This window comes from Mobula hypostoma, chromosome 10, assembly GCF_963921235.1.
Source record: "Mobula hypostoma chromosome 10, sMobHyp1.1, whole genome shotgun sequence".
Lineage (NCBI taxonomy): Eukaryota > Metazoa > Chordata > Chondrichthyes > Myliobatiformes > Myliobatidae > Mobula > Mobula hypostoma.
Window position 1 is genome coordinate 106,474,213 of NC_086106.1, and position 27,757 is coordinate 106,501,969.

Genomic DNA, 27,757 nt, shown 5'->3' on the forward strand with positions numbered 1-27,757 from the left:
CTTGGAGTACTGTGCTCATTTCTGGTCACCTCACTACAGGAAGAACGTGAAAACCATAGAAAGGGTGCAGAGAAGGTTTACAAGGATGTTGTCTGGATTGGGGAGTATGCCTTATGAGAACAGGTTGAGTGAACTCAGCCTTTTCTCAAACAACAGAAATTCTGCAGATGCTGGAAATTCAAGCAACACACATCAAAGTTGCTGGTGAACGCAGTAGGCCAGGCAGCATCTCTAGGAAGAGGTACAGTCGACGTTTCAGGCCAAGACCCTTTGTCAGGACTAACTGAAGGAAGAGTTAGTAAGAGATTTGAAAGTTGGAGGGGGAGGGGGAGATCCAAACTGATAGGAGAAGACGGGAGGGGGAGGGATGGAGCCAAGAGCTGGACAGGTGATTGGCAAAAGGGATACGAGAGGATCATGGGACAGGAGGTCCGGGAAGAAAGACAGGGGGGGGGGACCCAAAGGATGGGCAAGGGGTATATTCAGAGGGACAGAGGGAGAAAAAGGAGAGTGAGAGAAAGAATGTGTGTATATAAATAAATAACAGATGGGGTACGAGGGGGAGATGGGGCACTAGCGGAAGTTAGAGAAGTCGATGTTCATGCCATCAGGTTGGAGGCTACCCAGACGGAATATAAGGTGTTGCTCCACCAACCTGAGTGTGGCTTCATCTTTACAGTAGAGGAGGCCGTGGATAGACATGTCAGAATGGGAATGGGATGTGGAATTAAAATGTGTGGCCACTGGGAGATCCTGCTTTCTCTGGCGGACAGAGCGTAGGTGTTCAGCAAAGCAGTCTCCCAGTCTGCGTCGGGTCTCGCCATTGTATAAAAGGCCACATCGGGAGCACCGGACGCATCGACTTCTCTAATTTCCGCTAATGCCCCACCTGACACCTTAATTTGTCAGGGGGCTCGGAATCAAAGTGATGGTGGCTGAAGGTGGTTTAAAAACAGAGGAAATGTGTAGTGAGTGTCTGAGCAAGGAGAAGCTGATGATAGGGCAAAATTGCAGTCAACAGGATGTATTGCAACATAAAAGGCAGACAAAAATGAAAAGGGTGAATAAAGGACTAAATGTGTTATATTTGAATACTTGCAGTACCCAGAATAAGGTCAATGAACTTGTAGCATAGTTACAGATTGGCAAGTATGGTGTTGTAGACAGAACTGAATCATGGCTGAAATAAGATTATAGCTGGGAACATTATGTCCAAGGATACACATTGCATTGAGTGGATTGCAGCAGGACTTCGACAAGCTGGAAGAATGGGCAAAAATGTGGCAGATAGAGCTACTAGGACTTGATGTTGGCAGTGGCCTTGGAGTGGTGACAAGGATGGAGGATAGGTACGTCATCGGGGTCACCAGGTGGGCACCCTCCTTCTTTGACGTTTCATTGATAAGCCCATGACGTCTCCAGAGGACTCAATGGTGCTACTTGGCGTCCCAGATACACCCCCCTCAGTTCCATACCCTCCTGGCTTCATCTTGCAGCCCAGTCGTTGTTTTTCCTTTTAATCCAAATCCAATTGCTGCTTTCTTCTGCTGCGTTTGACAAGAACTTGATTGCTTGTTGGAGGGAGTGACCCCTCACCCCCATCTTCTTCAATACACTGGTCGTAGATGTAGCAACGAATCCCCTGCATCCCACTTCTTCTGGGAAAATCTTGGTCTTCTTAGAATACAGTGCTAGAAAATGTACAATAATGCATTTTGGTAAGAGGAACAATAGTGTGGACTATTTTCTAAATGGGGAGAAGTTTCAAACATCAGAGGTGCAAAGGGACTTTGGAGTCCTCGTGCAAGACTCCCAGAAGGTTACAGGCTGAGTCTGTGGTAAAGAAGGCAACTACAATGTTGGCATTTATTTCAAGGCTGCTGCTCGGACCCTCAACACAGGTGCCCCCAGGGTTGTGTCCTGAGCCCCCTCCTCTACTCCCTTTACACTGACAACTGTGCTGCCACACACAGCTCCAACCTGCTGATCAGATTTGCAGATGACACAACATTGATTGGCCTTATTTCTCGCGGTGACGAGACAGCCTACAGGGTCAGGTTAACACCCTGAGACAGTGGTCCCAAGAGAACAACCTCTCCCTCAGTGTCCAAAAATCAAAAGAGCCAATCATGGATTGCAGGCGGAACGGAGACAGCCTCACCCCAATTCACATCAATGGGACTGCTGTTGAGATGGTGAGCAGTTTCATGTTCATCACCGAAGATCTCACTTGTTCTGTACACACCAGCTGTGTGGCAAAAAAAGCACAACAGCATTTCTTATACCTCATGCGACTGAAGATATTTGGCATGAGTCCCCAGATCCTCGAGACCTTCTACAGGGGCACCACTGAGAGCATCCCGACTGGCTGTATCACCGCCTGGTGTGGGAACGGCACCACCCTTGATCGCTAGGCACTGTAGAGTGGATGTGAACTTCCCTCCACTGAGGACAGGTACAGCAACAGGTAAGTAAAGAAGGCCTGGCAGGTCACTGGGGACACCGGTCACCCCAACCATAAACTGTTTCAGCTGCTTCCGTCTGGCAAACGGTGCCACAGCATGAAAGCCAGGACTAACAGGCCACAGGACAGCTTATTTTTTACAAGCGATAAGACTTATAAATCCACATGTCTGGACATTGCAATGGAGTCATAGCGCAAAGATTTTTACTCCCTCATGTTATGGGACAGATGTAAGATTTAAATAAATAAATTCAAATTCAAATTCAAATAAATTCGAATAAAAGCAAGGAGATAATGCTGAGGCTTTATAAGACACTAGTCAAGCAGCACTTGGAGTATTGTCAACAGTTTTGGGCACCATATCTCAGAAAGGATATATTGTGATTGGAGAGAGTCCAGAGGGGTTTCATAAGGATGATTCCAGGAATGAAGGTGTGAACGTATGAGGAGCATTTTGCAGCTTTGGGCCTGTACTCACTGGAACGTAGAAGAATCCGTGGGGATCTCATTGAAACCTATCAAATGTTGAAGGGACTACTTAGTGTGGATATGGAGAGGACGTTTCTTATGGTGGGGGTATCCAGAACTAGAGGGCACAGCATCAAAACTGAGAGGTAACCTTTTAGAACAGAGGAAAGGAGGATTATTTTTTAGTCAGAGAGCAGTGAATCTGAGAATGCTGTGCAACAGACTGTGGTGGAAGCCAGGTTTGTGTGTATATTTAAGGCGGAAGTTGATAGGTCAATAAGTCAATAGGTACATTTAATGTCAGAGAAATGAATACAATATACATCCTGAAATTCTTTTTCTTCACAAACATCCATGAAAACAAAGGAGTGCCCCAACAAATGAATGACTGTTAAATGTTAGAACCCAAAGACCCCCCTCCCATGCACAAACAGGAACAAGGCAATGACCCCCTTCCCACACCAGCACCCCCCACCAAGCACTCAAGCATGCACCAAAGCATCAATAAAGACACAGTAATACTCCAAAGACTACTCGTTCACCCGGTAATTCAACATACCACAGGCTCTCTCGCTCTCTAATAAGGGAAGAGAGATGTTCCCATTTCACAGTGAGATGGGAGACATAACAGACAACTTGCTGACTTTATGGCGTTAAGAGTCTGTTGCGTCGCTTTTTCCAAGTTCTGTGCCCAGAGAACTCCGGTCTCCTGGACACACAGCCGTCAGTCAACCCGCTGTTCCCGATGTTCCGTGTTCTCCCGTGATGCCTCAGTCAGGGGCACTGCCCTTGAATCAGCCCATCTCCAGAGCCATGAAAATCCAGCACCCTGCAGGCGCGCTAGTCTTCCAGGCCACGCCCTTGGAATATCAAAAAGCGGCCAGTCATGTGGCCTGAGAGCGGGTCCCATTCCCAGAAAGAACCGAAGTCAGAGTGTAACTCCAGCTCAGGGTTTTCCAAAGAACCTTGAAAGGGAAAAAAAGAGATATCAGAGATAGAAATAGAGCTGTTTCCGAAGATGCAAGTAAAGGAGTAGGTTTGGCGCTTACATGACTATGCTCTGCCCTCCGTTTTCTGATCAGTCAGGGCATCAAAGGATATGGCGAGATGGCATGTGTATAGGGTTGAGTGGGATCTGGGATCAGCCATGATGTATGGCAGGGCAGATTCGATGGGCTGGATGTCAGAAGCGTGGCTCTGTTAGTAAACAATGAAATTAAATCATTAGAAAGAGATGACATTGGATTGAAAGGTGTTGAACTGTTGTGGATAGAATTAAGAAACTGCAAGGATAAAAAAAACCCTGATGGGACATATATACAGACCACCAAACAGTAGAAAGGATGTGGTCTGCAAGTTACAATGGGAGACTGAAAATGCATGCCAAGAGGGCATTGTTACAATAGTCAAGGGGAATTTCAATATGCAGGTAGATTGGGAAAATCAGGTAGGTGCAGGATTCCAAGACAGGGAAATTCTAGAATGCTTATTAGATGGCTTTTTAGAGTAGCTTGTGGTTGAGCCCATTAGGGAATCAGCTATTCTGGATTGGGTGTTGTGCAATGAACCAGAATTGATTAGAGAGATTAAGGTAAAAGAACCCTTAGGGGAAAGTGATCATAATATGCTCACATTCACCCTGAAATTTCAGAAGGAGAAGCCAAAGTCAGATGTATCTGTATTACAGTGGAGTAAAGGAAATTACGGAAGCCTGCGAGAGGGTTTGGCCAGAATAGATTGGCAAAGAACTCTGGCAGGGATTTCAGCAGAGCAGCAATAGCTGGAATTTCTGAAAGCAATTTAGAAGGCACAGGATATACACATCCCATAGTGGAAGAAGTATTTTAAAGGCAAGATAATGCTACTGTGGCTAACCAGAGAAATCAAAGCCAAAGAGAGGGCATATAAAAGACCAAGAATTAGTGGAAAGTTAGAGGATTTGGAAGCTTTCAAATACCAATAGAAGGCAACTAAGAAAGTCATTAAGAACATAAAGATGGAATACAAAAGTAGGCTAGCCAATAATATTAAAGAGGATATCAAAAGTTTCTTCAGATACATAAAGTATAAAAGAAGGGCGAGAGTGGATATCAGATCACTGGTAAACAATGCTGGAGAGGTAGTAATGGGGGACAAGGAAATAGCGGATGAACTGAATAAGTTTTTTGTTTCAGTCTCACTGAGGAAGACACTAGCAGTAAGGAGGAAGTTCCAGCTATCGGGGTCATGAAGTATGTGAAATTACCATTACTAGAGAGTGGGTTCTTGGGAAACTGAAAGGTCTGAAGGTAGCTAAGTCATCTGGACCAGATGGTGTATAGAAAGAGGTGGCTGAAGAGATTGTGGAGGCATTAATAATAATCTTCTAAAAATTCATTAGATTCTGGAATGGTTCCAACAGATTGGAAAATTGCAAATGTCACTCTATTCTTCAATAAGGGAGAGAAACGGAAGAAAGGAAATTATAGGCCAGTTAGTCTGACCTCAGTGGTTAAGAAGATGTTGGAGACAATTGTTAAGGATGTGGTTTTGGAGTACTTGGAGGTGCATGATAAATTAGGCCGTAGTCAGCATGGTTTTCTCAAGGGAAAATCTTGCCTGACAAATCTGTTGAAATTCTTTGAAGAAATAACAAGCAGGATAGACAATGGAAAATCAGCTGATGTTGTGTACTTGGATTTTCAGAAGGCCTTTGACAAGCTACCACACATGAGGCTGCTCAACAAGCTATGAGCCCATGGTATTACAGGAAAGATTCTATCATGGATAAAGCAGTGGCTGATCGGCAGGAGGCAAGGAGTGGGAATAAAGAGAGGCTCTTCGGGTTGGCTGTCAGTGACAAGTGGTGTTCCACAGGAGTCTGTGTTGTGACCAATTCTTATAGGTTATATGTCAATGATTTGGATGATAGAGTTGATGGTTTTGTTGCAAAATTTGGAGAATTTACATAGAAAGGTGGAGGTGCAGGTAGTTTTGAGGAAGTAGAGAGGCTATTGAAGGACTTAGGCAGATTAGGAGAATGGACAAGAAATGGCAGGTAGAATACAGTGTTGGGAAGTGTATGGTCATATACTTTGGTAGAAGAACTGTAAGTGTTGCTTATTTCTAAATTGAAAGAAAATACAAAAAATTCGAGGTGCGGAGGGACTTGGGAGTCCTTGTGCAGGATTCCCATAAAGGCTAATTTGCAGGTTGAGCCTGAGGTGAGGAAGACCTATGCGAAGTTAACATTCATTTAAAGAGGACTAGACTATGAAAGCAAAGATGTAATGTAACTTTATAAAGCACTGGTGAGGCCTCTCTAGGAGTACTGTGAGCAGTTTTAGGGCCCTATCTTAGAAATGACGTGCTGAAACTGGACAGGGAGCAAACGAGGTTCACAAAAATGATTCCAAGAATAAACAGCTTGTCATATGAAGAGTGTTTGAGGGCTTTGGGCCTATATTCACTGGAATTCAGAAGAATGGGGGGTGACCTAATTGAAACCTATTGAATAGTGAAAGGCCTGATTGATTGGATGTGGAGAGATGTTTCCTGTGGTGGGAGTGTCTAACACCAGAGGACACGGTCTTAGAATAAAGGAGTGTCCTTTCAGAGGAGGGATTTCTTTAGCCAGAGAGCAGTGAATCATTGAACTCATTGCCATAGGCAGCTGTGGAGGTCAAGTCTTTATGTTTATTTAAGGCAGAGGTTGATAATTTTTTATTGGTCAAGGCATGAAGGGATATGAGAAGAAGGCAGGAAATTGGAGCTGAGAGGGAAAATGGATCAGCCATGATGAAATGGTGCAGCCGACTCGATGGGCCAAGTGGCCTAATTCTGCTCCCATATCGTATGGTCTTATGGTCTTATGAGGAGAACAGTCTACGTTATATGAAATGGCAGCTCATGTTCCCTGGGTGGAATTCTATAAGACCAGGGTAAAATCTATTTCAGAGCCAATCACATTAGCCATGAGGCAGATTAGTTGATGTGTGATGTTTAAGTTAGTTTCCTTTGTAGATAACAGCTAGTGATAACTTTGAATAATTAAAATGAATCTCAAGGTAGTAGATGGTGACATACCTGTACTTTGATGTAAATTTACTTTGAACTTTGAACATTGAATGCAATAGCTTCATTGCTGGACATTAGCAATACACATATGCAAGAGTTCCACCCATCTGTTGTCGTCACCACCACAAGTTCAGTTCTGCTGAAGTGCATAGAAATTAAAGGTAAATTCTCCTCTTCTCTCAGGCTGTGAGGTGGGAAAAATTTGTAAACTGGCTCTACTTCATCCAGAGCTCGGTGTGGGGTGTGGGGTGGGGGTCTCTCCGAAGATTCGAATCAGCAGCAATATATTGCTTATTAAATGCGGTAAGTTTGGTCAGTTAATTAGACTGCCGAGTTCCTCCGCCATGTTGTGTGTGTTGCTGGGGATGAATTGCTTCAGCTTGAGTGTGGTGATATTTAAAGTGGAGTTTGATAGATTCTGGATTAGTAAGGACGTTAAAGGTTATGTGACAATATAGGAGAATGGGGTTGAGAGGGATAGAATGGCAGAACAGACTCGATAGGCTGAATGACCTTATTCTGATCCTCTGTCTTATGATCTTATGTTCCTATTGTTGATATCTAACTTGTTATTTGTTTTGAAGTACAATGGCTCACGTCCTCGAGAAGAGTGGGAGATGTGGCACCCGACATTGATAGCTGAAGCCCTCTTTGCTATAGCCAATATCTTCAGTTCCCTTCGTTTAATTTCACTTTTCACTGCAAACTCTCACCTGGGACCACTGCAGATTTCACTGGGTCGCATGCTCCTTGATATTCTCAAGTTCCTCTTCATTTATTGCCTGGTGTTACTTGCTTTTGCAAATGGACTGAATCAGCTGTACTTTTACTATGAAACCAGCGCTTCAGAGGAGCCCAACAATTGCAAGGGAATACGGTGCGAGAAGCAAAACAATGCCTTTTCAACGTAAGTCCACTTATTAAATATTTATACCAAGTAAGCATTGCTAGGAATTCACTATGAAACGTTTATCAAAGGTATTTATTATTTTTTTTTACCTCCTTTGAACATTTTATCTGTTTAAGCTTTAAATTTTCCATGACTGGATCACAGTTAATTTTGACTTTCAGTTGATTTCTAATGGTTGCCATGGTCTTAACTCATTCCTGAATATAACAATTTCACTTTTTGCTGGACTGTAGTGAATTAAAAGAAATAATATATACTGGATGCATAACAGGTAAATAAAAATTTCTAAGTTTATTGACACCAAAAGAAATTTTTTTAATGGTTAGTTGATTAACATTGTTCTTTCCTTCACAAAGTCTTTTACTTTTAACAACAATAAAACTCTGTTAGTCTAATGTCTAATTGTTCTGAAATCTGGATTGTTTGACATTTGGCTTACCAGGTGCAGTTTCTTACACTCCCTTTAAACTCTTGGGATTATTATACTACTCAATTAACTTTTAAAAATACAAAATAAAAATGTGCTGGGTTATTAATAGGAGTAATAACCAATAGTCCAGAAAACCTGCCACTGCAGAGGGGGCAAGATTACTGGAGTTTTGCCATATGATAAAACATTGGTTTAATTGTCTTTTCCCATGATGAAGAAACTGAATGATTGAGAGAAAATATGCCTAAGGTTTCCTTTTTACTCCCTTTGTTGAAACAATATAAAATGTATGTGTTTTCCCGTTATTATATTCCACAGTGGACTTGCATCCAGGAAATTTTTTCTCATTGTTTTGTATTCAGTGGCCAAGACTTCAACAGGGTGTTATGCAAGCATAAGGAATATGTACTGGTGGGCCACACCACTCAACAAGTTGCTCTGCCTGCCATTCAATAAAATTGTGATCCTAAACACTCTCCTACACTTTCCTCATGACCCTTGATTTCCTTATGCGAAAAGTCAGTCAATTTCATGCTCAAATTATCCACAGTTTTTATGCCATGGAATTCCAAAGACAAGCACTTTCTGAATGGCAGCCAGGTGTCCTGGGTGCATGGCCCATGGTTTGAGGCTCTATATCCAGCAGAAACAACTTCTCAATAAAGACCTTGCTGAGCTCTGCAAGAATTCTAAACAATGGTCAGCATAGACTGGTTGGGATGAAGGGCCTATATCCGTGCTTATTGTGCTGACTTTAAGTTCTATGAAAATCTCTCTCATTCTTCTATGCGGTCCACTAAACTGCTCTTAATACGTAGAATACTGTTTCCATCCCTACCAAAATAGTAAAAAGAGTAAAACTGCTTTTCACCTATTAAGAAAGACTATCCTTCTTCAGAGAAAGGGTTTCAAATTCTACATTTCTTCACAGTACTCCAGATATTATTCCTTCAAAGCCCAATGTAACTACAGCAAGAGTTCCTTCCTCTCACACTCTCCCCATCCGTCCTGTAATTATTAGTAACTGTTTCCCTTTTGCATGTTTTTACATCAACTTTCTGTCATTTATACACAAAAACATCTAAATCCTTCTGAACAAAAGCGTATCTTTCACCTTTTGGAGGTTAATCTGTTTTTCTAGTCTTCTTATCAAAGTAAGTGATTTCATATTTCCCCAAAATTATACTCTGCCCTTAGACACTCTATCCATCCCTTTGAACCTCTTTTTCATCCATTCACAGCTCACTTTTCCATCTACTTTTTGTTCATTAATAGAGCGGTTATATATATCTGTGTCCCTTCATCCATGTCACTTAGAATGCAAATCTAAATCTAGGGTTGTATACTGCACACAATTTAATAGTAAATGTACTTTGAATCTTTGATTCTTGAATTGTAATCACTGAATGTTTTGGGACTCACAACTATGTTTTTTTCTGTCCTCTTGAGATGAAGATTGATTTTTACAAAAATGATATTGTCACTTCCATATCCATTTAATCTAAGGGTCCCTGACTTTTAGGGTCCTATGATTCACTAATCTAGGACTTTTTCATTTGTAAAAGCTCTTACAGTCTTTATTTCTTATTGATTTCTAATACAGTTCCAGTGCTCATACTTACTTCTGTTTTAGCAATATTGTAAGCTTATTCTTTAATCTGTATTTCTAGAGTTAGCCACAGTGCAATTACTTTGCCAGGGGAGCTTTTATATTCATTGATAATTATGAATTAATTCTTAATGTTCATTATCTATTCAAGATGTTAATATAATTCACAATATACTTTAATCAACCTCAATTTTTCCTAAACTTCTGCAGTTGACTTTATTTAAAATTCGGACCGTGCTTTTGGATCTTAAGCCATCGCTATGAAGTTCAAATAAAATTATTCTGGTTTATATTAACTCTTTGCCAGAGATCCTTTATTATAAATACTGATTTGAAAATTCCACACAGACCTGTTTGTACTTTATGTTTGTGCACTCAGCTAGAGCTTGTAAATATTAAATATACCATAAAAATATTAATTTGTCATTTCAGTTGATAAGAAAAAATGTATTAGGATAGATGTTCCCATTACTTACAACAGGCGGAAAATATGTGCTCCTATACAGGGCAAATCTCAACTGTTTTGACAGTCATTTTTATTAACCTGCTGACGATTGCAACATCTGAACTATATGCAGAATTGGATTACAGCGTCGCATTCTTTTATATTTATCCACCACCACCTTTAAGGTTTCTTTTAAGAGTTTTTAACAGATCCACTGTCCCAAACTGGCGAGATCCCAGAACAAGATTATCATAACATAGATAAAGTTGTCTCTCCTAAATTAGCTTGGTTCTGCACACAATAGCATACAGCCAGGTCCAAATCGGGTAATGTCAGTTTAATGGCATAATGAAAAATCTAGACTTCCATCCTATTATAGAAGAACACACTACCAAACATTAAACTTGCATTTTAGATTCCATTTTATTATGAGTGTATAAATTGATTTCCTAAATCAGACTGCCTCCCTTTTAGGGAGACTGACTAGGTGTCTCTCCTACAATAGAGTTGTTATGAGATACATTTTGTCAAATCTCATTCATCACAAGGAAAGATAACAACTCCAGTTCCTTTTAGGCAAGAGAATTGCGATCCACAGTGAATGATTAACAGTCAGTGAACCAGCTGAGCAACTAATCATAGTTTGGAAGTGTATAACCGGAAAGGTAATTTATTCTTTTCTACTTGGCATACCCAATTGCATGAAGTAGTGAAATTTGGATATATTGAAAGCTGTAAGAAATGTAACTATGATCTATCAAACCATGGCCAAATTTCACAGTGAGCACAATTATAACCTTAACAAGAAATGTAAGTAGTGGATAATCTATAGAATCGGATAAGTATTTGTTTATATTTATGTCAGGCTAGTGAATAAAGAAGTATTAGGTGCAGAATGCAATGTTTGTTGCACTTTAGAAACTTTTTTGAGCTTTGCTTTTGCAAACCAATTACCTGTTTACTAGGATTTAGCTGTGCCGTCATGAGTGGTGTATTGCATCTTCTTTGTTTTCTTAGCAGAATAATGTAGTGATTTAGAAATTAATAAACAAACCACGCAGGGTCAAAGTGGATCACTGAGATGCAATATATATCTTTTTTAAATGTTTCTGCAGGTCAATCATCTCTTAGGAAGCACAGTTTAGATAATTTTACCTGGCTGTTAGCTTGGAATTATCTCAACTGTCCTAACTTACTGAAAATTTTATTGCTTTTCATATTACATGATTAGAATTAGTTTTTGCTATTCTTCTATTAGTAGTGATTTCTCAAAGAGTTTATTCTACAAAGACAGCCCTCTTTTTCAAGAAGAAAATTAACGCCGGTAAAAAGCATCAAAACCACATAGAGTTCGATGAACACAAAATGCTGGAGGAACTCAGCAGGTCAGACAGCATCTATGGAGAGGAATAAAGAGTGAACTGAAGGGCCACAATCAAAAAATTAGAGACTTTATTCCTTTCCATAGATGCTGCCCAACTGCTAAGTTTCTATAGCATTAAGTGTGTGTTAACTCTGGATTTCCAGCATCTGCGGTATGTTTAGAACTCCATGCAAACATCGAACCTATTGAATCTGGTAAATGTGCAATTTCAATGTTATCAGCTCAAACTTCTCTTCCAGAATTTCACACATATACAGTGCCTGTTAAAAGTATTCACCCCCTTGGAAGGTTGCATGTTTTATTGTTTTACAATATTGAATCGCAGTGGATTTAATTTGGCTGTTTTGACACTGATCAACAGAAAAAGACTCTGCAGTATCAAAGTGAAAACAGATCTCTGCAAAGTGATCTGAATTAATTACAAATATAAAACACAAAATATTTGATGGCATAAGTATTCACCCCCTTCAAGTCAATATTTAGTAGATGCTCCTTTGGCAGCAATTACAGCCTTGAGTCTGTGTGGATAGGTCTCTATCAGCTTTGCACATCTGAGCACTGCAGTTTTTCCCAATTCCAACTTGTGTGTGGGATAGTTTTTCTCAGAAGATGACAGACTCCGCCTGACAAATGCAACAGGTCTCAACCCTGTGTCCTGATCCTGATACAGAATACCTCCTAATCCCTCTCTGCTGGCATCCGTATGCAGTACATACGGCAATCGGGGGTCTGCAAAAGCCAGCACAGGAGTTTTCATCAGCAGCTCCTTTAGTGACTGAAAGGCCTTTTCACATTTCACCTCCCATCTCACTCCAAACAGCTCTGAAGGGCTATGATAATCTTTACTGTCCTCTCCTTTTGTCCCCAAGGGAGGGTAACCACACAAAAGCTGATTTAAAGGGTGACTCACATTAGAGTAGTCCTTCATGAAACTCCGATTGTACCCATAGAATCCAAGGAACAAACACAGGGCACTCACAGTCTGGGGCCTTGGCATGTGGTCACCGCCTCTATCTTAGTGGATCTGTAGCGACTCCATACCATGAGACTATGTGCCCAACATAGTTGACAGATGTCTTACAGAGCTGTCACTTGTCCAGGGACCCTTCAGCTTTCAGGCGGCCCAACACTTTCAGCAGCCTCACTTCATTTTCCTCCAAGGTGGACCCGAACACAATGATACACCAACACCTCAAGCAAGTTCATATCTGGCATCGTTTTCACCATGACATGCTGGAAAGTTGCTGTGCTCCCAATATACCCTGGAGCATCCTTTCAAATTGGAAGAATCCCAGCGGACATATGAATGTCATCTTCCCTCTTCATCTCCCACCAAACAAAAGCCTCAAGCCCAACCTTAGTGTCCCTCACCAGAAAAGCTTCCCCTCAGTTCTACCATCCTAATTGGATGGCACACATTCCTCATCATCCCTTATCTTCAACAGTAACCCAAACAGGCTCACAGCAGAACAGACTGCTCCAACAGAACTGCTAAATGAAATACTTACAGCATAACAGTAAAAATATGAACCAGGGCAGTACCAGTGGCTTTCTCGTTGCCACTCTCCCATAAAGCTGTGGCTGTTGAAGCACCCGGGCAACAGTTGTATGCACAGTCTCTCCCATCTCAATCTCTGAAGCTTATAACTCCTCCAGAGTTGACAAAGGTTTCTTGGTGGCCTTCCACACTAGTCCCCTTATTGCATGGCCACTCAGTTTTTGAGGACAGCTTGCTCCAGGCAGATTCACAGTTGTGCCATATTCTTTCCATTTCTTGATGATTGACTTAACTGTACTCCGAGGGATATTCAGTGACTTGGAAATTTTCTTGTATCCATCTCCTGACTTGTACTTTTCAATAACATTTTTCACAGAGATGATTGGAGTGTTCTTTTGTGTTCATGGTGTAGTTTTTGCCAGGATACGGACTCAGCAGCAGTTGGACCTTCTAGATGCAGGTGTATTTTTACTACAATCAATTGAACCACCTTGCCATCACAGGAACTTGCATTTAACTAATCGTGACTTCTGAAACAATTGGCTGCACTAGCAATGATTTGGTGTGTCATATTAAAGAGGAGTGCAATCAATTATTTGTGTTTTATATTTCTAATTTATTTAGATCACTTTGACATGAAAGAGTCTTTTTCTTTTGATCAGTGTCAAAAAAGCCAAATTAAATCCAATGTGATTCAATGTTGTAAAACAATAAAACATGAAAACTTCTAAGGGGCTGAATACTTCTTATAGGCACTGTGGAATCTTGTACTCTTCATACAACAATTTATTCAATCCTTATAGCACAGCCGATGCAAACCATATGTAATATCCATGAAATGGCCAATGTACTAATCTGGAGTGTTCGATTCTCCCCCTATCTCAACAACAGGAACATTGGCATCCATTGACACAATGGTTGGGACCTTGTATCTTACTTCAACAAGGATTTATGTTCAAGTTTATCTCATGACTCAACTTGTCACCAATTTATTCGTGAAATCCTGATATTGAATTATCATACAATTAATCTTTATTATGTTGCAAATATTAATCCTGTAGAACTTGTACCATGTTAAAGGAGGCAGAGTATATAGAAATGTGTATGATCTGTGCAAACAAAAACAACCGCATTAGCCTTTCCCAGTAGATAAGTTAATGACTTGTGTGGAGAAAAGAACTTCAATTTGCCACTAAAGTGATCCTATTAAACTGTTTGTATTGCAACAAACAAGCAAACATGCTCACAGAAAATAGACCTTAACCTGCTGGTAGCAAAATACAGGACTTTAAGGAATCCTGCACAAGGACTCCCAAGTCTCTATGCGCCTGAGTTTTTCATATTTTCTCTTCATTTAGAAAACAGTCAACCCTTTTGTTTCTTTTACCAAAGTGTATAACCATACACTTCCCATCACTGTATTCCATCTGCCACTTCTTTGCCCATTCTCTTAATCTGTCTAAGTCCTTCTGTAGCCCCCCTACTTCCTCAAAACTACCTGCCCCCTACCTATCTTCAGATTGTCTGCAAAATTGCAAAAAAGCCATCAACTCCATCATCCAAATCATTGACGTATAATGTAAAAAAGAATTAGTCCCAACGCAGACCCTTGTGGAACACCACTAGTGAATGCAGGACTGAAGATGTTGTATTTAAATGAATGTAGCATTCGGAATAAGATGGGCGAACTCCTGGTGCTAGAGATTGGTCGGTATAACGTTGTGGACATCACTGAGTTGTGGCTGAAAGACGGCCATAGTTGAGAGCTTAACATCAAAGGATATACTTTGTATCAAAAGGACAGGCAGGAAAGCATAGGCGATGGTGTGGCTTTGTTGGTCAGAGATAGAATTACATCTTTAGAAATAGATGACATAGGGTCAGAGAATGTTGAATATCTGTGGGTGAAGTTATGAAATTGCAAGGGTAAAAAAACCATTATGGGAACTATATATAGGCCTCCAGGGTAGCCAAGATGTGGGTTTAAGATAGTAAAGGGAGCTGGAAAAGGCATGTAATGTAAGATGGGGTAATGACACTATTGTAATGGGGGACTTCAATTTGCAAGGGCATTAGGAAAATCAGGTTGGTGTCAGATCGCAACAGAGGGAATTTGTTGAATGTCTATGAGATGGCTTTTCAGAGCAGCTTGTGCTTGAGCCTACTCAGGAAGGGCTATCTTACTTTGGGTGTTGTGAAATAACCCAGACCATATTAGGGGGCTTAACATAAAGGAACCCTTAAGAGACAGCGATCATAATAAGATTAAATTCATACTGTAATTTGAGGGGGAGAAGCATAAGTCAGATGTATAAGTATCACAATGGAATAAAGGGAATTATAGAGGCATGAAGCATGAGGTTGCCCAGGTGGATTGGAGGAAGTTACTGGTAGGGATGATGGCAGAGCAGAGATGGCTAAAGTTCCTGGAAGTAGTTCACAAGGCGCAGGATAGATATGTCCCACAGAGGAAGAAGTTCTCAAATGGCAGGGGTAGGCAACCGTGGCTGACAAAGGAAATTAAGGACTGCATAAATGCCAAGGGAAGTGCATATAAGGTAGCAAAAGTGAGAGGGAAGTTGGATGATTTAGGGAGCTTTTAAAATTCAACAAAAGGCAACTAAAAAGCTATAAGAAGGGAAAAGATATAAAATGAAGGCAGACTAGCCAATAATATAAAGCAGGATACCAAAAGTTTTTTTCAGTTATATAAAGAGTAAAAGGGAGGTGAGAGGTGATACTAGACCACTGGAAAGTGATGCTGGTGATGTAATAATTGGGATAAAGAAACAGCAGATGAATTTAATAAGTACCTGTACTTTGCATCTGTCTTCACTGTGGAAGACACTAGCAGTGTGCAGTGAGTGTCAGGGAGCAGAAGTGAGTGTCATTGCTATTACAAAGATGTGAAATGAAGGCATCTTACATTTTACAAGTGCTAGGCAAACTCAAAAGTCTTAAGGTGGATAAGTCACTTGAACCAGATGGACTACGTCCCAGAGTCATGAGAAAGATTGCTGAAGAGATAACGGATGCATTCGTCATGAGCTTTCGGGGTTTCAGGGTACTTGGAGACTAATAACAAAATAAATCAAAGTGAACATGTCTTCTATAAAGGGAAATCTTGCGTGACAAATCTGTTAGAGTTCTTCGAGGAAGTAACAAGCAGGGTGGACAAAGGAGAGGCAGTGGGTGTCATTTACTAGGATTTTCGGTAGGCATTTGATAAGGTGCCACACATGGGGTTGCTTAACAAGATAGAATCCCATAGTGTTACAGGAAAGATACTGACATGGATAGCAGAATGGCTGTCAGGCAGAAGGTGCGAATGGGAATAAAAAGGACCTTTTCTGTTTGGCTGCCAGTGCCTAGTGGTGTTTCTCAGGTCTCAGTTTTGGGACTGCTATTTTCACATTGTTTGTCAATGATTTAGATAGTGGAATTGATGGCTTTGTGGCAAAGTTTGCAGATGAAACGAAGATAGGTGAAGTGGTAGGTAGTGCTGAGGGATTACAGCAGGATTTAGACAAATTGGAAGAATGGGCAAAAATGATGCATTACTGTGTTGGGAAATAAATGATAATATATTTTTGTAAAAGGAACAATAGTGCGGACTATTATCTAAATGGGGAGAAGGTTCAAACACCAGAGGTGCAAATGGTCTTAGGAGTCCTCGTGTAAAACTCCCGGAAAGTTAATTTACAGGTTGAGTCTGTGGTAGAGAAGGAAAATGCAATTGTGGCATTTATTTCAATGGGAATAGAATATAAAAGAAAGGAGAAAATGCTGAGCCTTTGTAAGACACTAGTCGGGCCGCATTTGGAGTATTGCAAACAGTTTTGGGCCCCATATCTCAGAAAGGATGTGTTGTCATTGGAGAGAGTCCAGAGGAGGTTCACGAGGATGATTCCGGGAACGAAGGTGTTCATTAATGAGGAGCGTTTGGCAGCTTTGGGCCTGTGCTCACTGGAATTTAGAAGAATGCTTGGGGATCTCATTGAAATCTACCACATGTTGAAAGGACTACATAGGGTGGATGTGGAGAGGATGTTTCCTATGATGGGGTATTCAGATCTAGAGGGCACAGCCTCAAAATTGAGGGGCGACTCTTTAGAACAGAAGTAAAGAGGTTTTTCTAGTAAATCTGTGGAATGCTCTGCCACAGACTGCGGTGGAGGCTAAGTCTGTGGGTATACTTAAGGCGGAAGATGATCACTTGATTGTTTCCTGATCGGTCAGGGCATCAAAGGATATGGCAAGAAGGTAGGTGTATGGGGATGAGTGGGATCTGGGATCAGCCATGATGGAATGGTGGAACAGACTCGATGGGCTGAATGGGCTAATTTTGCTCCTGTGTCTTATGGTCTTATGATGTGTCCTTGAAAATTAAGCTCCCAGCTGTAATCTTCTTTCAGTCATGATTCAGTGATGCCTACAACATCATACATGCCAATATGTAACTCTGTGACCTTATTCCATATATTGCGTGCATTCAGATACAGGTTTCCCCCGCCATCCGAAGGTAGAGCGTTCCTATGAAACGGTTCGTAAGCCGAAATGTCGTAAAGCGAAGAAGCAATTACCATTTATTTATATGGGAACATTTTGTGAGTGTTCGCAGACCCAAAAATAACCTACCAAATCATGCCAAATAACACATAAAACCTAAAGTAACGGTAACACATAGTAAAAGCAGGAATGATATGATAAATACACAGCCTATATAAAGTAGAAATACTTTTCCATAATCATTACTGAACTGTTTTCTGTAGTGCAAATCTCAGTCAAGCGCTCTCGGCAAAAACACGGCGCAAGCGCTCTCCAGTAACCTTTAAGCTATGTAGTTGCCAAATCATACCAAATAACACATAAAAATACACAGCCTATATAAAGTAGAAATAATGTATGTACAGTGTAGTATCACTTACCAGAATCGGGAAGACAGTGCCGAGTACACTGATGATGGTGTGTTAGACTGAGTCGTCGCAGGTTGGCTGGTGCAGTGGCCCCCACCCTCCAGGCCGCCAACCGATACATTGCCGCGAGGCATGCAGGGGTCCAGCGGTAGCCGGGAGGCATCCAGCACATCTTTAAGAAAAAAGCCGAAATAAACATGCTAGTTAATTAGGTGCTGCCCGGCATGTAATTGTTGGCCCAGATCAGTGCCGATTGCCAATTGCATCACCTTTGATCTGGGCCGAAATTTACGTGTGGGGCAGCACCTAATTAATTAGCATGTTGATTTCGGCTTTTTTCTTAAAGATGTGCTGTGTGCCTCCCGGCTTCTGCTGCATTCTCCGTGAATCGGTACAGTATCTGTCCGCGGCCTGGGTGTTGGGGTGGTGGGACACTGGGGTGTTATCTCATCGTCTGTTTCCATTAGAGCAGGCAGCTCAGCTTCTCCTATGACTGCCCGCCTCGATGTCGAAGGTCGTGGTTCGTCGTCTGCTCTGGCTGATGTGGAAGGCTTGCTTGACTGCTGAGCCTCGCACATTTTTCTATCATACAGTTCTTTGTAAGGACTCAAACCATCTTGCAAATATCCCCTAAACCTATGTACCCTTTCAAAATTAAAGTCGTACTTTATCATTGCAGCGAAAATCTCACGTAGTTGCTTCACTTTCGCTACTGCATTTGGTTTCGATTGCTATCCTTTCCTCTTTCAATTGCATCAGCTCTTCATCTATCAGTTCTTGGTCATGGGATGTCAAAACCTCTTCAACATCATCTTCGTCAGCTTCCACAAGTCAAACTCACGTTGTCCTTACTTCATTCACCACGATCAAAACGCTTAATTATATCTAGTTTTACGCTAAGTGTAACACCCTTATGAGCTCTTTTAGGCTTTTCTGACACCTTAAAACTCATCTTGCAAACGGCTGCTCACAGGCACGTGTTAAAGCAATGCCATTCTGATCCGGGGGAGAGTGGCTGCTCGGGTGTGCGCTGCCTTTTATCGCGCGCTGATTTTTTTCGTGCACTGAATTTTTTATCGCACGCTGATTTTTTTCGTAACAGTGAAAACACATTCTGAAGCGAAAACAGGGTACTAATGTAGGTCTTTCGTAACAGTGAGGTTTCGTAAAGCGAACGTTCGAAAAGCGGGGGACACCTGTATAATACTGTCAGTCCTGTATTCATCACCCTTTTCAATTTTGTTTGCTTTTGACGTTGCATCTCATCCTATTGACTACAATTTTGCCCTGTCAACAGCCCCTCCTCCTCGCTACACATTGCCTTTGTTTGTAAACCAGCTACCTCATCTTCAGCACTATAACTCTGGTTCCCAAATTAACTTAAACCCACCCGAACAACTCTAGCCAACTTGCCCACAAGGATATTGAACCCCTTCTTTTTCAGATATAACTGGTCCCCTTGTACTGGTCATACCTTCCCCAGAACCCCAGAAGAGATCCCGATGGTCCATTAATCTGAACCTCAGCCACGCATTCACCCAGCAAGTCATCCTATTCCTGCCCTCACTGGCATGTGGCACGGGCAGCACTCCAGAGATTACTACCCTCGAGGTCCTCTTTCTGAGTCTTCTACCTAGCTCCCTAAAATCTCTTTTCAGGACCTCCTTACCTTGTCTACCTACGTGATTGGTGCCAATATGTACCAAGACTTCTGGCTGCTCACCCTCACCCTTGTGAATGCCATGGACCCGATCCGGGACATCCCTGATCCCGGCACCAGGGAGGTGACATACTATCCGGGTGTCTCTATCGCACCCACAGAACCTTGTCTCTGTTCCTCTGACTAAAGAATCTCCTATCAACACTATAGTACTTCCTCTCACCTCTCTGCCCTTTTGAGCCACAGGGCCAGATTCAGTGCCACTGTGGCTCCCCCCTGGTAGATTGTCCCCCTCAATCGTATCAGAAGTTGTATACTTATTATTGAGGGGAATGGCCACAGGAGTACTCTGCATTGTGTGCGCATTTTCCCTCCTTTTCCTGGCAGTCACCTGTCACCTGCAATCTAGGGGTGACTACCCCCCTGTAGCTCCTGTCTATCACCTCCTCATTCTCCTGTACGAGCTGAAGGTTATCGAGCTTCAGCTCCAGTTTCATGCTACGTTCTTCCAGGAGCTGCGGTTTAGTGTACCTGGTGCAGATGTGTTTATGCGGGAGGTTTCCCAGACTTCCCACATCCCACACACAGTACCAAACACAGTCCCCGGAGCTGTTCTCACTAAACTGCTATGCCCTAGCAGACGAGGAATGAATAAATAAGAACTGAAAGAGAGTAACTTACAAGATACTTTACCTCACCCAAGCCTGATCTCGCCTGAGCCACTGTAAGCACTGACACACTCACAAGAATGGCCACCCCGCTTGCATCTGTGCTATTTTTATTGGCCTTTTCAATGAATCCCTCTTGTGGGTTGGTCATTCCTCAACTTAGAGACAGCGCTGCCAAGCTCTGCCTTTAAAATCTCGACCGCCACCCTGACTGAAAGCTAGCTCTTCTTATGCACTCCCTGACTTTGACTGTTGAACTGCATCCGTCTTATCCGTCTACACCCGGTGCAGAGTACACATGTATCCATCTTACTTGTGGACGTTCACTCCCCTCTTGGGTGAACTCTCAGTTTGTTTCTGTGTTCAAGCAAAGCCTCTCTGAGGTGATATTCCACGATGTTCTCAAGCCAGTCAGTGATGGGCAATAAATATTGATCCTGTCAGCAATGCCCAGATCCTGGAAAACTTAGGAAGTTAAAAGAAATACATATTGATAAATGTAAATGGAGTTTTCCAACCAAGAGAATGTCACATCAGTTTTTGCCTCTGATCCTGTCACATTGAAGGAGCTGGTAAGTTGCTCAATTCCTGTACATATACGGAAGTGTCATACTCATTCACTCAACTCTCTCAGCGGTACATCAGCAGCAGGTTTAGCTTGGGATGAAAGGGTGCAGCCAGAGCTTGCTGAGATATCTACAGGGGAATCTGCCCCCCTCCCCCATGTCCTGTGATAGGTTAGTCTTTGCACAAGAACTCCAAGCCAATTCATGGGAATTGTAGGATTGTAGGAGAAAAGGGTAAAGTACTACTTATATTATTTGTATTGGTTTAATTCTTTTAATTAATTTCAAGTGATTTGAAGACTGCATATGCCCTTACTTCTGTAAAATGCTGCCTGTGAAGCATATAATTCTGGGTGTGCCAGAAGCCATATGGGTGATGTTGTTAACACATACAGGGAATGTAGATCTTGATGCCAATCAGCATGGTAGGATGCCAACATTGGCATTTTGTCGCTCAGTGCTCCAGCTAACATTCCCATACAGCTTAATATGTGTTAAACAACAGGAAGACGCTATACAGTACTAGCAATATTTGAAAGTATCATAGACTATTGGTAGTTTAATTGCTGATTGAATTATTGTGTTGTGATTCTACCAGCAATTTGATGTACTGAAGAAAATATTGATGATTTCTGCATAAACTTGTTTGTTCTCAGACATGGATGTATTCTCCTGGCAGTGTGGGAGAATGAGAATGAACGGAGTGTAGTGTATTTCATATTTCAGTAATATTTGGGAAATATTGTAAATATATTGCTTGATTAAGCATTCTTTGTTGTTTACATAATGCACTGTGGGTTATCTGTAAGAATACATAAAATGGCATACACCATCACACCACCAAGTGATATGCGCACGTTACTTAAAGTTAAAAACGAGCTAATACTTACATCTCTTGGCTCCTTTGTTTTCCTTTCAATTAGTTTCATGTTTTGGAGTTACAAAACATAACAGTGGCAATGCGGTATTTTTTAAACGAACCTGAAATGACCGTGTTGAAGTGCAGTGGGATGTACAAGTTTTTAAAAAGTGCAGTGAAACATTGAGTCAAAAAAAAAAGCAGCATAGCCTGTGTCTCTTCAGAAGAGGAAACAGACGATAGAGGTAAAAAAAAGACTTCACGGGTTCATAAACAGGGAGTACTGGGTGATAGTAACCATTAAAAAAAAGAACCGAAGTAGCTGGTGGTGTGTCTGTGCAGAACTACGTATATATTAAAATAAAAGCACATACACGGTAGATGGCTTTAACTGGTGTATTAACATTGCAGCGAGAGAGAGAGAACAATGCGCATGTGTAGACAACAGATCAATACGTAGTGCTAAGGGAAATAGATCCATGCATTACGTTTTCCTTCCTTTAGATGAATGCAACATAAAACTGTATATGTACAAAACATTCAATTTCCCTTTCATAAACCCATATTCCAAATAAACATGCTTTCACAATAACAGTCCACAAGTAACTTCACAGTTCTAAAGATTCAGTCTTTTGGGTGGCGCTCTGTTTCTTTCAGAATAGTACCTCTGACCTGTGGAGTGGCATCAGGTTTGGCAGGCGTCTGGTCAATGATAATGCTCTCGTCGCGCCTCTGGACCTGTGGAGTGGCTTCAGGTTTAGTAGGTGTCTTGTCTAAGACATTGTCCTTGGTTTCTGGTGTCATGTTGCTGTCAGTGACATCATCACTGAGAGGTATGTCCAGTTACTCTAATGTGTCCGTCATGTTGGATGTAGTCGACTAAGGTGTGTTCTTCAGTTGAGCATTCAGTATCTGGTCCACATGACATCGCTACGTCTGATTTCCAACATCCACTATGTACATCAGTGGTCCAGTTCTTGTAGCTATCCTATTGGGTGTCCACTTATCTTCTCAATTATCACACACTAGGACTTCCTGCCCAATCTCAAAACCCCTTGCTGCTTCACTTGGCAACTGCTTGTTCTGTACTTCCCTCCGTAGATCTGGTTTCAGGAGGTATATGCGAGATCGCAGATTCCTGCTCATGAACAGAATTGCAGGTGTTTGATTTGTCATCGCATGACCAGAGTTCCGATAGACAAAAAGGAAGTTGTCCACCTTCTGCTGTAGAGAAATATCCTCCTTGTCCATCAGTTTAATGGACTTCTTGAATGTTTGGATAAACCTTTCAGCTAGCCCACTCATTGCTGGGTGGTGAAGAGCTGACTTGAAATGTCTGATGCCATTTTTCTTCATGAACGGTCAGAATTCTTCTGATGTGCATTGTGGTTCATTGTCACTCACAATTTGTTCTGGTAAGCTATTTCTGGTGAAGATGGTCCTCAGAGCAGAGACAATCTTTGGTGAGGTGCTTGACTTCATTGGTATAACCTTCAGCCACTTTGAATGAGCATCCACAACAATCAGGAACATGGAGTCAATGAATGGCCCAGCAAAATCAACATGTACTCTTTGACATGGTGAAGACAGCCACTCCCACAGGTGCAGCAGTGTCCATGGGAGTGTATTTTGAACTTTTTGGTGTCTCAAATAGCTTTTGGCGAAGTCTCCGATCTACTTATCTATTCCCTTCTAAAGCACCTTCTGATTAGCATTAAGCAGCTGTGGCAGCCTCTGGTTAGTTGCTACCATTTGGTCTGCAGTTGCCTGTTGATGCTACGCTGAGAGCTTTGATTGAGAGGCAGTCTAGTTGGATTTTTCTCAACCATTCACATCTGAAAAGTGCTGGTCTTCCACTTTTTTTTATATAGAAAGCCTTAACTGCTTTGTTTGGCCTCCGGACGTCACCTTCACTTTCATTTTTCCTTTCAGAGACACTTTTTTGCCTGTGTAAGTCTTTAGCATTTCTGAGGTCTTCTCTAATGGTATCTGAGAACAGCGGTTCCCAACCACTGGGCCGCGGACTGGTACCGGGCCACAAAGCATGCGCTACCGGGTCGCGAGGAAACGATATGATTTGGCGATATGATTCAGCTGCACCTTTCCTCATTCCCTGTCACGCAGTGTTGAGCTTGAACGCACGCAAGGTCATTACCTGCGCGTCATCCATGTCAGCGCGGGAAGGAGATCAACTCCTCGAGCTTGCAAATGACGGCGGGCTAAAAAGTATGTCTGAAATAACACCTCCGATGGCATTCTGGATCAAAGTCAAGGCTAAATATCCTGAGATGGCCACAAAAGCACTGAAAACGTTGCTTCCAATTCCAACATATCTCTGCAATGAATGCAACGAAAACTAAATTGCGGAACAGACTGGACATAAGGAACCCCCTTCGAGTATCGCTGTCTCCCATCACCCCTTGATGTGACCATCTTGTTGCAGGGAAACAAGCCCAGGGTGCCCACTGATTCAGCGATATTGGTGTGTTGCAATGATTTTATATGTTCATACGGGGAAAATACGTGCTGTGTGTTTAATATCCAAACGTTACTTAAAATGTTATGATGTTATTGACTTATATAACCATATAACAACTACAGCACGAAAATAGACGATCTCGGCCCTTCTAGTCCGTGCCGAACGTTTCTCTCACCTAGTCCCACCGACCTGCACTCAGCCCATAACCCTCCATTCCTTTCCTGTCCATATACCTATCCAATATTTCATTAAATGATAATATCGAACCTGCCTTTAACCACTTCTACTGGAACTTCATTCAACTCTTACTTCAAGCTCCCCTGTTCTCCCCTGATAATAGACTTATCGCTATATTCATGCGAGAAAAATATGCGCTCTGTGTTTAATATTAAATTCGTTAGATAAACCCTTTGAGAAATGAAATTGAGTATATTAGCCACTTATCACCTATATTGCGATCGTGATTAACAGCCCCCCGAACAGAATCGCCAAAAACGATTTGCACAAAAAAATCGGCACGAACACGCATGCACAAGTCACGCATGCGCACTGGTGCCCATGCAAGGCTTCATGGTCAATGTAGTCTTTCTCAGGGTAAACCCAATGTTTGGACTGCTACCCTTGTCCGTTGGCAACCCTACCACCAACCCCCCCCCACCCCCCGGTCGGCCGGTCCGCAAGAATATTGTCAATATGAAACCGGTCCGCAGTGCAAAAAAGGTTGGGAACCCCTGTCTTAGAAAACAGTCTGTTGTAGTCAGCCTCTGGAATTATGGACAAGGTTAACCCTGTACCCAGCTCCAATTTCAGTTTTACACCAGACACGTCTATTGTGATCCAGATGATTTTGTGATCTGGTTCAGTTATACTGTGCAGTTCTAGGCATGTCAGTTCGCCTTTGTTAGACTCTATGTTGTCTGATTCTTTTGTACTTTCAGTAACTTGATGCATTTATTTAGTTTTGTGTTTGAGACTTTTCACTCAGTTGTGCTTTTTGTCTGTCTTGCATATTCTCTCTAAGTGACCTTGTCTGTGACACTTTCTGCAAACTTTTTCTTTGAGCCAATAGTCATTTGCATCATGGGAGGATTTGCCACATTGATGACATCTTTGGTTTTTTTGCACTATTCAGTGACATTTTTTGCATTTGACATTCTAACCTCCTTTTCTGTAGTTCTGCTGCATCCTTTGCTGCAGTCTCTGATGATACTGCAATGGTCAATGCCCGTTCGAAGGTTAGGTCTCTTGGATAATAGCCTCTTTTGAGTGCTTTAACTATGCATGCCACATACAAGTCTGTACCCTAATGCATCAGAAAGTCCACCTCTAAGGACAAAGTACTGGGAAAGTTTGTGGAGTTCTGCAATGTATTCAGAGATGTTTAATCTTGTGACAGGTTCCTTGTGTAAAATGGTTTAGGCCTCAAGTGATTTTGTAAAATTGTAATAATGTTGTCGAGTGTCTTGCTTGCTGGTTTTATGGGGGTTACTAAGTTGCATAAGAGGCTGTATATCCTTGTACCCATTAAACTAAGAAGTGTAGGGGCTTTCTTTTGCTCCTCCACATTGTTTGCATTACTATACAGTTCAACCCTCTCAAGAGAGGACTCCCTGCCTTCATTAGTGCTATCAAATTCCCCGACTGAAGCCATCACCATGTTATTTTTACTTTAAATTCATTTGGTCTTTCACTGTTACTTATGCGTTCCTTTAGCTTTCTCGGCTGTTTAACTCTTCCTGTTTCATGCTGTAACTGTTGGAGCAGTCCATGATATATTCTAACATACAGCTTTGTACCCGTCGCCAATTTGTTCTTTCTTTCTTTTTAAATCTTTTTATTAAATAAGTATACAAAAAGGTAAGCCATATAGACACTAATACACTGTTAGAATATAATAAAATTACAGAAGATATTAATACAAAAAAAATACTACAAACAATGTAATTTAAACATAACATACCAAGGTAACATAATAGTATACTAATTTTATATATATATCAATAGAGAAAAGGAACCCCCCCCCAAAAAAAAACCCACCGTGCAACTAACTAAAAGCAAAGCAAAGCAATGGGCTAACTTGAAACCAAACAGAGTTAAACTTAAAATCACGTCCTCAATCCCGACCTCCATTAAAAACAGTAGAAAAAGACAAGAAGGGTATATATTACATTAAATGAAAATATTGAATAAAAGAGCTCCAAGTCTGTTCAAATTTAAATGAGGAGTCGTAAAGATTGCTTCTAATTTTCTCCAGATTCAAGCATAATATCGTCTGAGAAAACCAAAAAAAGGTAGTTGGAGCATTAAGCTCTTTCCAATGTTGTAAGATACATCTTTTCGCCATTAAAGTAAGAAATGCAATCATTCTACGGGCTGAAGGGGAGAGATTACTGGAAATTTTAGGTAGTCCAAAGATAGCAGTAATAGGGTGAGGAGAGATATCTATATTCAATACCTTGGAGATAATATTAAAAATGTCTCTCCAAAAAGTTTCCAAAGTAGGGCAAGACCAAAACATATGAGTTAAAGAGGCTATCTGCCCCGGACATCTATCACAAAAAGGATTAATATGAGAATAAAAGCGCGCTAACTTATCTTTGGACATATGTGCTCTATGAACAACTTTAAATTGAATTAGGGAATGTTTAGCACAGATAGAGGAAGTATTGACTAATTGTAAAATCTGCCCCCAGTCATCCACGGAAATGGTAAACCCCAATTCCTGTTCCCAATCTACCCTAATCTTATCAAATGGAGCTTTCCTAAGTTTCATAATAATATTATAAATCATAGCCGATGCACCTTTCTGACATGGATTAAGGTTGATTATAGTATCTAAAATGTATGTAGGAGGAAGCATTGGAAAGGAAGAAAGTATAGTACTTAGGAAATTTCTAACTTGTAGATATCTAAAAAAATGTATTCTTGATAAGTTATATTTATTAGATAATTGTTCAAAAGACATAAGGGAACCATCTAAAAATAAATCCAAAAACCGTGAAATACCCTTAGTCTTCCAAGTTTGAAAAGCACGATCCGTAAAAGAGGGAGGAAAAAATACGTTACCTAAAATAGGAATCGCTAACCCAAATTGATTAAGATCAAAAAATTTTCTGAATTGAAACCAAATACGCAAGGTATATTTAACTATCGGGTTAGACACCTGTTTAAGGCATTTCCAATCAAAAGGAAGAGAGGAACCTAAAATAGAGCCAAGTGTAAAACCCTGAACAGATTGTAATTCCAATACTACCCATTTAGGAATGGATAGTATATCTTGGTCCAGTAACCAGAATTTCACATGTCGAATATTAATTGCCCAATAATAAAATCTAAAGTTAGGTA

General features: G+C 41.3%; 1 protein-coding gene across 1 annotated transcript in view; it reads left to right on the top strand.

Annotated features, from left to right (window-relative positions):
* The window catches only part of LOC134353392 (short transient receptor potential channel 5-like), a 140,939-nt gene that overhangs the window by 76,067 nt on the left and 37,115 nt on the right, over positions 1-27,757 (top strand). Inside the window, exon 6 of the mRNA XM_063061417.1 lies at positions 7,573-7,895. Coding sequence (XP_062917487.1) covers positions 7,573-7,895 — 323 coding nt within the window. The remainder of the gene's footprint in view (positions 1-7,572; positions 7,896-27,757) is intronic.